This window comes from Mugil cephalus, chromosome 1 (genome assembly GCF_022458985.1).
Source record: "Mugil cephalus isolate CIBA_MC_2020 chromosome 1, CIBA_Mcephalus_1.1, whole genome shotgun sequence".
Classification (NCBI taxonomy): domain Eukaryota; kingdom Metazoa; phylum Chordata; class Actinopteri; order Mugiliformes; family Mugilidae; genus Mugil; species Mugil cephalus.
The window spans coordinates 19,689,691-19,703,443 of record NC_061770.1 but is presented as its reverse complement, the minus strand read 5'-3'; the positions used below and the strand labels follow the sequence as shown (position 1 = coordinate 19,703,443).

Below are 13,753 nucleotides of genomic sequence, written 5' to 3'. Positions count from 1 at the left end.
TTTAATACTGGCAAAAGTGGGACAGAACACTTTTATGAAGCGTTAAAAGACCAAAGAAGAAGAAGAGTGGTGCATCTATTATTTAAACCGTGCATGCGATGTGATCGTTTGCAGATTTTGTGTTAATGTCGAGACTCACTGGCTTGCATGAGCTGACCCTGACGCCCGAACACCTGGGAGAAAGGGCTCCGGCTGCAGGTGAGCGTCTCCTCCATGGCTGGTCTCCTCCAGGAGGGGAAAGGTCCTCCGCCTCTCAAGAAGAAAAAAGGGTGCACTGAGGGTCAGCCTCTGGGCGTGGAGGACGTCGGCTTTTGAACCCCCCGAGCAATCCTCTCAACCTCTCTCTACTCACGGCTAATTTGCCTTTGAAGCCAACCTCGCCCACGCCTCTCCCACAGCTGTCATTCGCCTCTCACAGCCGTGAACCTGGCTGACTGCGGATCAGCCCCCTCGCCTTGTTGCCCGAGACGCCGTCGGAGTCGCTGCTGCTCCTCAGCTGATGGGAGATCTGCTCTCGGGTCGCTCTCAGCTCTCGGCTCTCAGCTCTCTCTGCTCATTAGTGCTCCAGTGTGGCGCCGCTTCAGACGGAGAGCACGGCGAACACGGCATGAACAAAGCAAGAGCGAGGGGGTGAGAGGCAGAGAGGCAGAGAGGGAGCGATGAGAAGGAGAAGCCTGCTGCAGAGAGAAGACAGACTCTCCCCCTCTGACGAAAAGTGAGAACAGAGACGAGTGGGTTTGCATGTGTGTGGAAGTGTGTGAGTGAGTGTCAGACATGGCTCCAGGATTTTACTCTTCCCGGCCATGGTTTCCTCTTTCAGCACCTATTTCAGTTCAAACCGCTCCTCTTTGGTCTGGTGATGTGCATAAATGTGGAGGACACAAACAAGATACAAGAATTAGTAAGCATGATTATACACCGATCAGGCATAACATGACCACCCTCCTGTGACTCATCAGAGAATCGATATGGGTCTTCTGAGGGTGTCATGTGGTGGCTGGAAACAGGAGGTTCTTGGTGGGGGGGCCTTTGGGTGCTATGGGGTTGAGGGGAGGGTCCTCTGTGGATCATCCCACAGATATTTGATCAGCTGGGGATCTGGTGAATTTGGAGGCCGGGTCAACGCGTCAAGCTGCTCTGCCCTCCCGGCAGAACATTGCGGTGTCACGCGACGGTGAGCGGTTTTAATGTTGTGGCTGACCCGTGCACCCGTGTCTTAGAAAACACTCAGCAACAAGTCAAACCGGGGTGAGTTCACGGTCTTGAACAGCTCAATATCCACCGCAAAACAAATACGCGGCACACTCGCTGTTTTGAGCTCCTCCGCTCCAAAACCCAATCCGCTTCAGAAGTTTTTTTTTCGTTCTCCTCTTTTTTTTTCTCCCCCTTTCCCTTTATTTGAGGATTATCTTCCAAATATAGACGGAGAGGGCTACATCTCCCGTAGCACGTCTCACGCTCGCGCACAAACAGTCAGGTGTTTTATGCGTCACCTCAACTTATGCGGGTAAAAATAAACGAATAAATAAATAAATAAATAAACGCGAACCTCTCAAAGCGAAATGCAGATTCTGAGCGCAGAACTCAGACATTAACACGGAAATCAAACCAAAAGGGCCAGCGGATCATTAAATATGGATCCGCATCCTTTATTAATATCCTCGTTACTGTTCGGCTCCCGCATGCATGGCACGCGCAGAGAGAAGAGACTTCTACAAAAGAACTTTATCCTCACATGCTGGTGGTGTTATTGCTTCTAGTGCTGCGTATACTGGGTTATCTCCTTTCAGACTTCCATAAATGGTTGGGGGTGGGGGTGGGGGGAGGGTGGGGGCGCTGCTTTTTGTGAGATCTGAAAGCTTATAACACTAAAATTTTTGTGAATCCAGCCAAGCCTAGGTATAAGCAAAGTGTTTTCCGCCTGCGCCAAATATAACGACGAACGCATTCACCGAGCACAGAGATGTTCCAGGGTTGAAAAGAATCACTGTCACATTCTCCAAGTGGAGCGATGCCAGAGGTGGTGTGACACATCTCTCCATCTCCACCAAAACACTGTGATCTGTGACGGGGCCTGTCACCGTTCCCACACACCGTTCACCCGCACACGCAAGCACGACCCTCAGCTCGGCGAACTCCAGAAGCAGGTCGCAAACGTCTACAGAGGGAGGGGGGTGAACACCTCCCGGCCGTCGCTCAGCGCACCTCTTGTTACGGTTCAACGCTAATATCAAACTTTTAATAGGGATGATGAAATTAACGAGAGGCAGATCAAAAAGGTTTCTGCTCAGACTCCGGGCCTGGATGTTTTTGTTTTCAATCAACTCTGATCGTGTGTCCTCACTTCCCATCCCGACTTCCTGGGAGAATTCGACGCGGCCGTGGGCTAGGATCCGAAGCCGTGTCGAGAATACAAATGCCGCATCGCAGTTTTGAAGTTATTGCTGAGCTTGTGAGCTCTGGGAAAAAAAAAAAAAAAAGAAATCTGCACACCTCAGGGCTGCATGCGGTGCGCCGCTACACGAGGTACACTGGCACAACTTCTGACTGAAAAAAAAAAAGAGAGAAAATCCTCTGCTAGCCACTGCTGCTCACATCACCGGAAGCCTGATCCCTTATTCCCAGAGAGTGTAATTGGACTTTTCAATAATTAAAAGGACAGAAGGTGTGTTAAACGCCTTTTTAAGACGCAGCTGCGGTGGATCCTTGGATGTACAGCATCTGACAGCTCCTGCGTTTCGTCGGTTCACTTACAAAGCTGTCAGGCGTGCGTGCTCAAGCTGACTACTGAAGCTCTGAACGTGTCAGCGACCTCCAAACAGGAAGAAAGAAAATACAAACCACTTGTGTTCACTTGTCACAAAAGCACTAAAAGCGTCTGAGGAGTGAAGAGGAGATATACGGTTCGGTAAACGAAACCAGCTTGCTGCACCTACCGCTGCTGAGTCGTGTGCATCTGCATCATATTACAATGCTGGCTTCAGCCCTGACACAAGAGAATGGTGCAATTAAAGCAATATGTCAGTGTCACGGACTGATGTACAGCACCGCTACTGCTCCCAGTGCTTTCTCGTAAAACTGAGAAATCACACACACGCGCACACAAAAAACGGTCTTAGCCCTGGATTCTCATATTAGTTGCCGGTAGCACATAAAAGATTCTGCATTGCTGCCAAAATTCTAATTAAATCCATGCCCACAGCGCTGCATGCTGATGAACAACTACATTTAGACAGGGATTACTTTTCGCCTGTTAATGGTTTGACTGAGAGAGACTCCTGACGCAGGCGCAACACTTGGGCCTTGTCAGTAAGAGCTGCAGTCGTTCGGAGCGCGCGGATTAAGTTCTTAGTCAACTTCCACGTTGAATTGAACTGGAGTGAGACGCCGTGCCGCATGCACAAACACGCGGTTGATTCCCTCTCGGCGGTTTCACGCTGACCTGTTCTGGAGCGGCCGCCGCGGTGAAGGTGCACAAGCCGGGAAACGATGCTACACCTTTCCAGACAGATCAGGCAACAACAAACTGGAAACAGCGCAAGAGTGACGGCACAGTTTGTTGAACAAGGATCAACAAATCTGCTGGAAATTGGAAGCCAGGAACACCATGCACCGATGACAGGAACATATTCTAATAAACATAAATTAGCTAATAGACGATGCAGAATCCATGTATTCAGTTATACTAAGAGTTCAGAGTTTATCCATCCATGCCAGAAGTATGTTTAACAAAACTGACCAGTAATCTTGACATGACTACCTCCAGGATTGCAAACTGTCCCTGCAATGGGATCTGGGTTTGTTTGTCCATTGAGAAACTTATGACAGAGTCAGCAGGTCTGAGAACAACTCAAATAAGATGAAAAACAGCACAAGGTGTTGACCTGGCCTCCAAATTCACTAGATCCCAGACTGATCAAGTATCTGTGGGATGATCCAGAGAGGCCCCTCCCCTCAACCCATAGGACCCAAAGGCCGCCCACTAACAAAATCCTGTTGCCAGACACCACAGGACACCCTCAGAAGGCCCATGTTCATTCTCTGATGTCTCACAACATTTTTTTAAGCCACAAGGGAGACCTACACAATATCAGGCAGGTGGTCACAATGTTATGCCTGATCGGTGCATATCTCATACTAGCCTTATATTAAACTTGTGTTTGAATAGTTTGGGTCGACCAACGTTTGAGTCATAGTGACGTGTCCTTTTTTATGGTTTCTCGTTGGACCTTTTGTCATATTAATACTTGGTATAGTGTTCCAGAGCGTCACAGTAGCTAAGTAGTTACTGCATCAGAAAACCCTGCGAGTTCAGTCTTTCTGACAGATTCCTCATGTTATTAGATTTACCCTTTGAACTTCTCCTCCACCCACAGCTAATTACACTCTTCCCCCTGAAAACCCAAGCTTCTCGAGAGGCACGCTGGGTGGCTGGTTTGTGAAGATGCTTCTGCTGTGGCTCTGTGCAGGGCACTGCTCCGAGTCAGTCGATTAGAGACCCGAGCAGCCCGAAATGCACTGAAGCACTTCCTTTCATCTACAGCGAGTGAAAAATATTTTCTGGATTTTTTTTTTTTTTTTTCATTTCCGATACTGCTGTGTGCTTTTGCCACTCATCACTTTTTTTTTTTTTTTATGTAAAGGTGTTGAAGTGGCAGTCTTGAAGACATGACATCAAAGTCCCTGCATTTGCAATAGTGTGAACTGGGTGTCTTGCATGAAAGTGTATTATTTTGACTCCATGGGTGTTGCGAGAGAGAAACTTTAACTTATTGCAGGGTAGCTGCCAAACTAGTTACAACAGAGGCACAAACCTCTTGGTTAATGTTACATGAATTACGGTTGTGCAGAAAATACTTATAAAGAGAAACTATTTAAAAGGCAACGCGCTTGTTTCTTGATCATTTGCAATTTCCCCTGTAAATAAAGTGTCCATCTAATCTAATCTATTTTATTATATGGCTCCTGTAATAATTAGTTTGTAATAATGAGTTAGTTCTTCCATCTACTCGGCATCTAAGCTCCAAATGTCAAAGCAGGGATGGTTTGAAAGTGAAATAAAGATGAATGGATGGGTGGAATCTTCTAACAGAATGTGTGAGTGCAGATGAGATGCAGCAGCATTAATTCACTCCAGAGGTTAAAGTAATGAAAGTGTGCCACCACGTGGTCGTTGCAGGGCTTGCAACGTAAACAAGTAAACACACGGCTGCAGGTCTTGGCTGAGATTCTTTAAACACGGTTGACAGCGGTGACTAAAGAAAGACACATCCACATGCGATTTGTTTTCTGAATAGATTCCCACACAAAGTCCACATGTAGCCTTCACATTCTCCATTTATTTTGAACACTCGCTTGAGAAACCTTTAGTGCAAATCATACAGAGGAATCGTTCAAAGACCGACAACATGATGATTTTAAATTATTAATAAATATACATGACTCAATTTACACTTCGAAATGCTACAAGCACTTTTCACAGTTAAATAACAGTCTCCCAAAACCGTCCTGAATGTCCAACGTGTTGCGGTCTGTCTCCGTGGAGGAAATATCGCCAGCAAGGGTTGAAAAGGCAAAACAAAAATGTACCATCTCTCCTACTCTCTCAGACACGGACCACTGTCAAGTTTCAGTTTAAGCAAATTAATACAACTCAATTTGGTTATAACACAATAACTACCCTGTATAGCAATGGATCTTTTAAATTACTAGCTTACAAAAAGCTTAAATCAAATGGATACAATGCATAACACCCACTCACGCATTGCAACTAATATTTTCATGACATTATGACACCGCAAGTGATCACATTTCCATTATACATTTCATTATGCAAACTTCACACATTAAACTGTTACGCGCACGCGCACACACACACACACACACACACAGGATAAGCAAGGATCAAGTGCTTGAATGTTACAGCTGAAAATAACCTTAACAGACCATATTTCTACTCGGTGAGCGGCGAAAGCAACACAAAAACAATACTTCAGATAAGCAGTTGTTATTCGTTAGTAATGCAGTGTGGAGGTGAGCCTATTGTAAAAGCAGGAGTAGTGCAGATTATTAAAATAGTACTTCTGTGTGGGATTGCAGTGCGAATACATCAACCTGCAAACGGCGAGGATTTATCTGTGGTGGCCTGTAAGCCTTTGAGAATACTGCATGTGATCCGGCTGCAAGAAGTAGCACTAAATAATCTAAAGCTAATGTTAACAAGAAAAAAGGTTCATGCATTCATTTAAAGTGAGATTTTTGTAGACGCGCAAAATAAAATCTGGTTGACAGAACTACCAAAATAAATTCCTCATCTGGGAAACACAGAATAACGTTCATTGTCACCACTCTTATCTTATATATTTGATGGCACATAAAGAGCATTATTCTCCAAATACATATAGTAGCAGCTGAGCCAACTGGATAACACATCTTTGATCTGAAAAGGCTGTAGCTTTAAATCTACTAAATGTTACATTCGCACACGCAACGATGAAAAGCGAGAATTTTCCTTAACAAGAATTTTGACAGGAAGCCAAGTCTTTTGCTCAAAAACAATCATCCACATTTACATCCCTCTACATGTGGCTTTCTTTCATTACATTGGTTACTGTCTGTCATAGCAAAGGAGCATCACCAGAGTGAGTGTTTAAGGCCTTCAACATAATCCATCCTAAACAAATGTAGCTGCAGTACAAGCTCACAGACGGCATGCAGTAAGATTTGAAACCAAAAGGCCACAGATAAACAGATAAGAAAAAGTGCAAATGCATGCCGAAAAATGATTGCCACCTGCCATCCTCTCCACATAACGCAGCCAGTAGGAAATGAGAGCGCAGCCTTCTAGCTCACTTCCTCCCACTTTTCCTTTCCAATTTGTGACACGCTGCAGTCAGATTAACTGCCAAGTGCCATATCCAAGCCACGGACAGAAAGTTTAAAAAACAAAAACAAAGGAGCGATCTACAAAAAGTCTGAGCTACTGAAAAAAAAAAAAAGCATTCAAACACTCAGTTACAAGCATCCAGTCACTGGCGTATCCTTAATCATCTGTCTTCTTAGTCCTGAATTCAGTCATTTAATGTACAGTATAATACAGCCTACAAGTCTGCTGGATTTACAGTGTCATTACCAGTTTTCTCCCTTTAAAAATCACAGAAGGAGTTTCACACAGCAGAGTCCTGAAAATAACAAAAAAAATAAGCAAAAGTCAGTTATCTTTTAATACACAACAGTTTTTATAACATTCTCAAGCTATGGATCTTTTTCTAAACACATTCGGTATTTTCTTTACTTTGCAAATTCAAATTTGACTTCGGTGCACGTTAACTACCTGCTGATTCCCGCTGGGCCGTCGTCAAGCTGAAGTGCTCTGCTCGGAGCTGCTGGTAACGCTTCCACTTTCTTTCTCTTCGCTCTGGTCTGGAGGCGACTCGTCTGGAGGCGACTCGTCTTTCGGCGTCGCAGTCTGTTGAGGTTTCACTATGGTGATTTTAATGGGAACTCCTTTGACGTTATGCTGCACTCTGCTATACTGCCGCATGGAGGGGTTAAAAGTGCGAACAAGAGGAAGTTCACTCAGACTGGGCATCTCTTGTTTTGGCTGTGTGCTCTCTTTTATAATGATTTTACTCCTTTTGCTTGAAAAGACTGTTTGCACTGGTAGGATGGCGGGCCTCTTCGTGGAGCCAGATGTCTGGAGCCTCGTTTTATGCTGAGGCGAAGTTTGTTGCTTCTCTTCAACATGAGAAGTGGCCCTACGCAAGTGGCCATCGTTTTCCTTTGTCACAGAGACTCCTCCCTCTTTCCTTTTCTTTATTTCTTTAGGTTTCTTGGGACAGACGGCCATGTGTTTGGTTCTGCTGCGACGCATTGTGAACTCTCTGTTGCAGTGTGGGCAAACAAATGTTTCCTGTTGCTCACCCACATGTGCAGGCGACCTTTTGTTTGATGAAGAGACCGACTTGTTCCTCTGTGGCATTACCCTTTGGACCAACTTTTTCTTTCTCTTCTTCAGTATTTTGAACTTTACCGATGGTTCCTGACTAGGTTTGGATCTGTTCGACTGACTGACTCTGTTGGAAGCATTTAGTCCGTTAGTAGAATTTGTAGTAGACAGCACTCCATTTTGAGATTTTGCAAAGTGCCGTAGAGGGATAGGATTCTTTCTGGGTGTGTATCGCCTTTTATCACTGGCGTTTGCACAGGCCAAAATGTGCTTGTGTAGCTCTGGCATGTTGTCAAAGCTTTTTCCACACTTGGTGCACCGAATAGCTGTACTAAATGTTTGTGGGATGTTGTGGGTGGTGAAGTTTGTGGCAGAAGCCACTGAGCCAGCAGGTGATCTATTGTGGTAAGGAAAAGGAGGGGGCTTGAAGCTAGGATAGTGCTGGTTAATGCCAAGACGAACATCGGGCCCTTTGTTTTTGCCTCCATCTGAAGCCATGATTTTAATTGTTGTAAACAGTTCTTCGCCAGTCACATCAACTTCAACTTCCTCCTTTTTCACCAATTTCTTGGGCTCCTCTTGAGTTTCAGGAACTGAAAGATCTGCGTTAACTTTAATTGAGTTGTTGTAGTTCTGAGGTCTCAGTTTTCCCTTTTCTTCTTCCGAGTGTGTGCACTGCTGGCCGGGATGCAACTCATCCTGATGCTGTTTCAGATTGCAGAGGTAGACAAATTCTTTTGTACATGCACTGCAAACATAAGTCTTTCCGACGCCGTGGAGGCTTGATCGATGGTCAAGAAGAGCAGAGGGTTTGCCAAAGAGCAGCAGGCAAAACTCACATTTGTAGGGCCATTCATCGGCATGCTCACCTACATGATGCCCTAGTTCTTTCATTGAATGGAAAAGCTTATCGCACACATTGCAGATGAAATTCTTGGCAAATGTCTGCTCTTGTACATCAGATGGAGTGTCATTTGAGAATTCTCCCTCCCCAGTTTCGTCAGGAGGAGGAGAGGTTTTCGGTGAGATGTTGGACATGGAAACAGAACTGTCGGCAGCTCCCTCATCTTTTGGATCTTTTGGGTCTTCTGGCCCTGCACTAACGACAGGCTCTGGGTCAGGACTTGACTTACCCGCAGTAGGATTATCAGATATCACTGTGGTGGTACTGGACAGTGTTACTGATTCTGCGATAGAGGACACGAGAACAGTAGGGTCAACAGTTTGAGGGTTGGGCACTGATACAATCTGTTGCTGTTCTATGTGATTAACAACCATCTGTGTAGGTGCTGGAGGCTCAGCAGTATTTTCTTGTAAGGTAATTGCAGCAGGGACTACACTCCCAGGGGCTTCAAGAGCTATTGTACACTCTATTAACACTGTGTTGCTGGCAATGTTGTAAGAGTTGAGCAGGGAATCATTTAGAGTTACCGCGGACGTGAATGGCACTTCTGACACAGGAGTGGATTCAACCATAGATGGATTGAGAGCAATTTGATCAGTGAGGAACACGTGGCCAGGTAGATTTAGAGTAGGGTCAAGGGGTTGGGAGAGAGTGACGAGATTTGCAGAATTTGTAGCGGCAAATGCAGTTGTTAAATCGCACTCCGAAGAATTTAATGCATTGTCTGTGCAGATTACCAAGGGCTCAGGTGATAAATTTGGGGCCAATACCTGGATTGGTTGGGTTGAAGGGTTGGAAATAGGTGCTGGTGGTGCCAAAACTGTAATTAATGGAGGAGCATTGGGGAGCACAGTGTGTGATGCTGGGGAAGCAAATGCAATAGTGCAAGGAGAAGCTGATTGCAAGGCAATAGGGGTCAGGGAGGCAGGTGATGGAGCCAGGGAACTTGGGGGTAGCGTAAGTCCATAAACAAGCCCCTCTGCAACAGGATCCACTGGGGTCACAATGTCTGAACCTGTGACTATAGTAAAGTCTGTGACTAGAGCAGTATCAGGATTTCCGAGGCGTATGTTTTGTTCTCCAATATTCATCAAGGACTTTTCCGCCATGAGTGTATTAGATTCTCCTTCTTTCAGTATCGACTGCGAAACAGATTCACCTTGGCTCCTTTTTTGCAAACTCAAATCCAGCACAGCACCAGCTAAAGCTACATCTTCATTTCTTTTGACTGTATTAGAAAGATCCAGAGGTTGCTGGTTACAAGAATTCCCGCCAGTCACAGGGGGCCAGGTCTTTGTCAAAATATGTTTCTCTACCGGATCTGCTGCAGTTGTGTCATCATTCTCATTGACTGTTTGTTGCACAGGTGAGCTACGCTGAGTATCCATCTCTCCTTTATTCACAGAATCCAGATCTCCTGTGTCTGCCGTTTGGATTTCTTCACTAGATGTTTGCGTTTGCTGAGGAGAGCTAGTTGGAGAGCCAGTTCGTCTCTTAAACCTTCCTGCTCCAGAAGGCAGGACTGTAAGAGAGACAGGAGAGCATGGCTTCTGGCCATCTGCGATGAGGGCAAGGGTAGGTTTAAGGCCATCCTGCTTCTCCAGGAGCTGCTTCAGCTTTGGAGACAAAAAAACAGTCCTTTCCTTCTGCACAACGGTAGACTCTGTATACTGAGGCAGCAGATTCTCTATTAAAGAAGACACAAGTGATGACGAAGACGAAGACACAACCACCTCGGACTCCAGTTCAGTTTTAATTTGTGGTAAAAGTGGTGGTGTTGCAGTTCTCCTCTTGGCAAGTGACTGACCTGGTATTTCCTTGCATGTAACTGAGTCTGTATTTAAAACCTGGCTGATGTGTGCAGGGTCTAGAATAAGTGCATCCAGTCCAACCAAAGTTGAAGACCCAGCATGAGCCTCAGCTGTTTCACAGTTACTGACTGTACTTGTTGACACTATCTTTCCATCAATGTAAAAGCTGAGATTCTCTGAAATATTGCTAGAGACATCTAGCATGTATTGTTCTGCACGCCCCCCCTCAATCTCCTTAACAGCTGCAGGTGTTTTATTGTCACCCAGCTGTGTTTGCAGTTGAGACGTTTCACTGTTTATTCTCTGAAGACCCTCCTCTTGAGGAAGCTGGGGCATTTCCATATGTGTAGGCTGCAGGTGGTTTTCGTGGGCCCTGCGTTCATGGCGCCGCTTGTTGATATGTGTTGTGAATACCTTTTCACAGTACTTGCAAGCATGGTGCTCTTCCGATACCGCGGCCTTTTGTGGCTGAGCAATCTGATCTCCAGTTGACAAAATGTTTGTGTCAGGGAGACTGGGGGGGGAAGTATGAAGCTGCGTGACCGAGCCTACTGAATCCTGAGGCTTAACCCTGTCATCCTGCAGCTGAACTACATTTGAACCACGAGAAATATTTCTTGTATTGCTTTCATATGTGTGGTCCTCATCGTTCGACAAAGTATGTATGTGCATGTGTCGCTCCAAACCTTGTTTACTGGCAAAATGTCTCTCACAGTGCAGGCAAGGAAAAGAATCCGAGTCTCTCTCAGTATCTTGGTTGGGATGTTCATGAGGTTCCGAGCACTCCTCTTCATAAACGTACTCCACTTCCTCCTCCTCCTCTATATCCTCACTGTTTCCATATTCAGAGATACACAACTGAGAAGAGTCATCCATCGTCTGGGGTGGGGGGTCTGAGGGCTGTCTGCCACACAAAACCTTTACAGCAGTCTCATCTATGGAGTACATGAAGAAGATATATTGAATTAAATGCTACCGCTGTTTTACTTGTTACAAAAGGAGAAGGGCTTCATGTATTTTTGTTGATTGATGTCAAGTTTATTCTTGCATCTCATCAAAGACTAATATCTAGCAAGCGCAGTAGGAGGAAGTATTTTATGACAAATGTATTGCAATAGTAGTATGAATAGCAATGTGATCACTGTTACAGTTCAAAGGTTATATATAATATTATATAACAGCGTTATGGTATGCTGCAGTCTGCATAAATCCAGCCAAGGAAATCCTCTATATCCTGAATGTCAGTCAACATTTGCATCCACATGGCTATCCAACATCTTACCATTTTAATGTCCGGTGTTTGAAGCAGATGTTTTATTTGGCAAACGAACAGACAGACTTTTCTTTCTGTAGGAAGAACACAGGAGAGCACACACTGAAATCATTTCCATAGACTGATAAGAATCAAAAAATGGATCGGCGTGAACGGCTGTGGTGTGGTAATAGTTGGCACATATACTGCCTTTGTAACTTATACTTTTATATCACAGAAAGACATATCAGTATTTTTAAATTAAATTAAAAATACAGGATACATGGTGTCCTTTTTTGCCTGCAGGGAAGAACAGTGATAAAATATAGTTTACTCTGACCCCAGGTTACCTTATTTACCCTGGATTGTAGCCTCACAAAACCTGCTAAACTGTTTACTCGCAAACACAGACATTGTTCCAAATTTACCTTTGAGTTATTACTGCCAACTTTAAAGAAAAAAAAAAAGAAAGAAAAGAAAAAATTTAACAGTGCATAAGAGGCGCATTTTAAAACGCATCTTCTGTTTGCAAGAACAAAATGGCAGGTTCATCGTGTGGCAAATCTGTCGTGCTGAAACCAAGCGTCTCACGATTGCATTGCGCACAGAACAGCTTCAAAATGCGTTTCAACTAATGTCCTACTTCAAACGGTCGTTTAAAGACAATAAAAATAATAAAAACACATATATTGTGCACAATTATTCTATGAAGTGCGCAGTTTTCAGGCACTTGTAACGAGAGGGGAAATGTAAACAAAGACTTCTAATCGTGTGTTAAGACGCATATCCGTCACTTTTAAGACAAGCCTGTCGTAGATTGTTACTGAATAAAACTAAACCAGACATTATATAAACGTTTATTATTATTATTATTATTTTAACCCCAGCTCCATTCAAGGGCCTACATGCTGAATTATTTTAGGCAGTTTTCTATTGATAGTCAACTTCTATTAAAATACGAATACGCTTGCAACAGGCTTGACACGCATTACTCACCACATGTTTAAAATAAATAAATACTCGTGTCTATTTTAAATTTACATCATAAGTCGGGTTAGCTTTGGGGTGCGTGCACACGCATCTGCTTCACCTGGTTTGATGACGCTCCCCCCGTCCTTTGCACCATTGCTAACTGGTCACACAACACGTCGTCACATCCCTACTTTCTGCTACAGAAGCTGCTAGCTCCTTCACTGAAAGGTCAACTGGCTTCCCCGGACTCAGACATTGCCCTGCCTTACAGACACAAGAAACCCACTTGCAAATTATAAACGTGTAGTCGTAAACGTCCCGTAATAATGCTATACTCACCAAGAGAAGGAACTCAAAGCGCTTATCGGCCATTTAAGTACTAACAGTATCCTGCTAGCTACAATGCTAGCTCGTATGCCCCAGCTACGTTTATCGCAACATTTTCGACAGGACACGACCGTCACAAAAACATAAATAAAAGTACAAGTTACAGCTTCTACACATACTTGGGTTTGCAGCCAAACTGTCGTACACTGGTTTGAAATATTCCCCTTATACAGCTTTGTGGACAGCTGATTTTTTTTCTTCCTCATTGTACCAACAAGCTTCTGGCGTTCTGATTGGTCAGAGAATGTGGATGTCAAAATTGGACCAATCAAGAGCAGAGTTGTTAAAACCCGGAAATAAAAAAAAATAAAAACGACAGGTGTCATTCAGACTAAAAATGACAACATTTACGCGTCATGGCGATGGCAATACTGTATATATTGTTTACATTATATACATTATATAATAATAATAATAAAAATCCAAATTGCTTATTATTATTACTTAAATACCCTTATATCTATTTTATACGATTCAGC

General features: G+C 44.3%; 2 protein-coding genes across 8 annotated transcripts in view; both read right to left on the bottom strand.

Moving 5' to 3' along the window:
• The window catches only part of kazna (kazrin, periplakin interacting protein a), a 194,660-nt gene extending 194,065 nt beyond the window's left edge, over nt 1–595 (bottom strand). The window contains exon 1 of one of the 4 annotated variants that reach the window (XM_047589698.1): nt 140–595. In XM_047589698.1, coding sequence (XP_047445654.1) covers nt 140–215 — 76 coding nt within the window. In that variant the 5' untranslated portion in view covers nt 216–595. The remainder of the gene's footprint in view (nt 1–139) is intronic. The other 3 variants (XM_047589691.1, XM_047589707.1, XM_047589719.1) reach the window with 3 other exon arrangements.
• Nucleotides 596–5,319: 4,724 nt separating this feature from the next.
• prdm2a (PR domain containing 2, with ZNF domain a) lies at nt 5,320–13,506 on the bottom strand. 4 transcript variants are annotated; one of them, XM_047600030.1, is made up of 5 exons: nt 13,227–13,492; nt 12,912–13,151; nt 11,946–12,010; nt 7,334–11,598; nt 5,320–7,181 (listed from the first exon to the last, which is right to left on the bottom strand). In XM_047600030.1, the coding sequence occupies exon 4, from the start codon at nt 11,537–11,539 to the stop codon at nt 7,358–7,360; it is 4,182 nt and encodes a 1,393-aa protein (XP_047455986.1). In that variant the 5' UTR covers nt 11,540–11,598; nt 11,946–12,010; nt 12,912–13,151; nt 13,227–13,492; the 3' UTR covers nt 5,320–7,181; nt 7,334–7,357. The 4 variants fall into 4 exon arrangements, with proteins under 4 accessions (XP_047455986.1, XP_047455969.1, XP_047455978.1 ...); XM_047600013.1 differs by having other exon boundaries at nt 13,006–13,151; XM_047600022.1 differs by lacking the exon at nt 12,912–13,151 and having other exon boundaries at nt 13,394–13,506.
• Nucleotides 13,507–13,753: the final 247 nt, after the last annotated feature.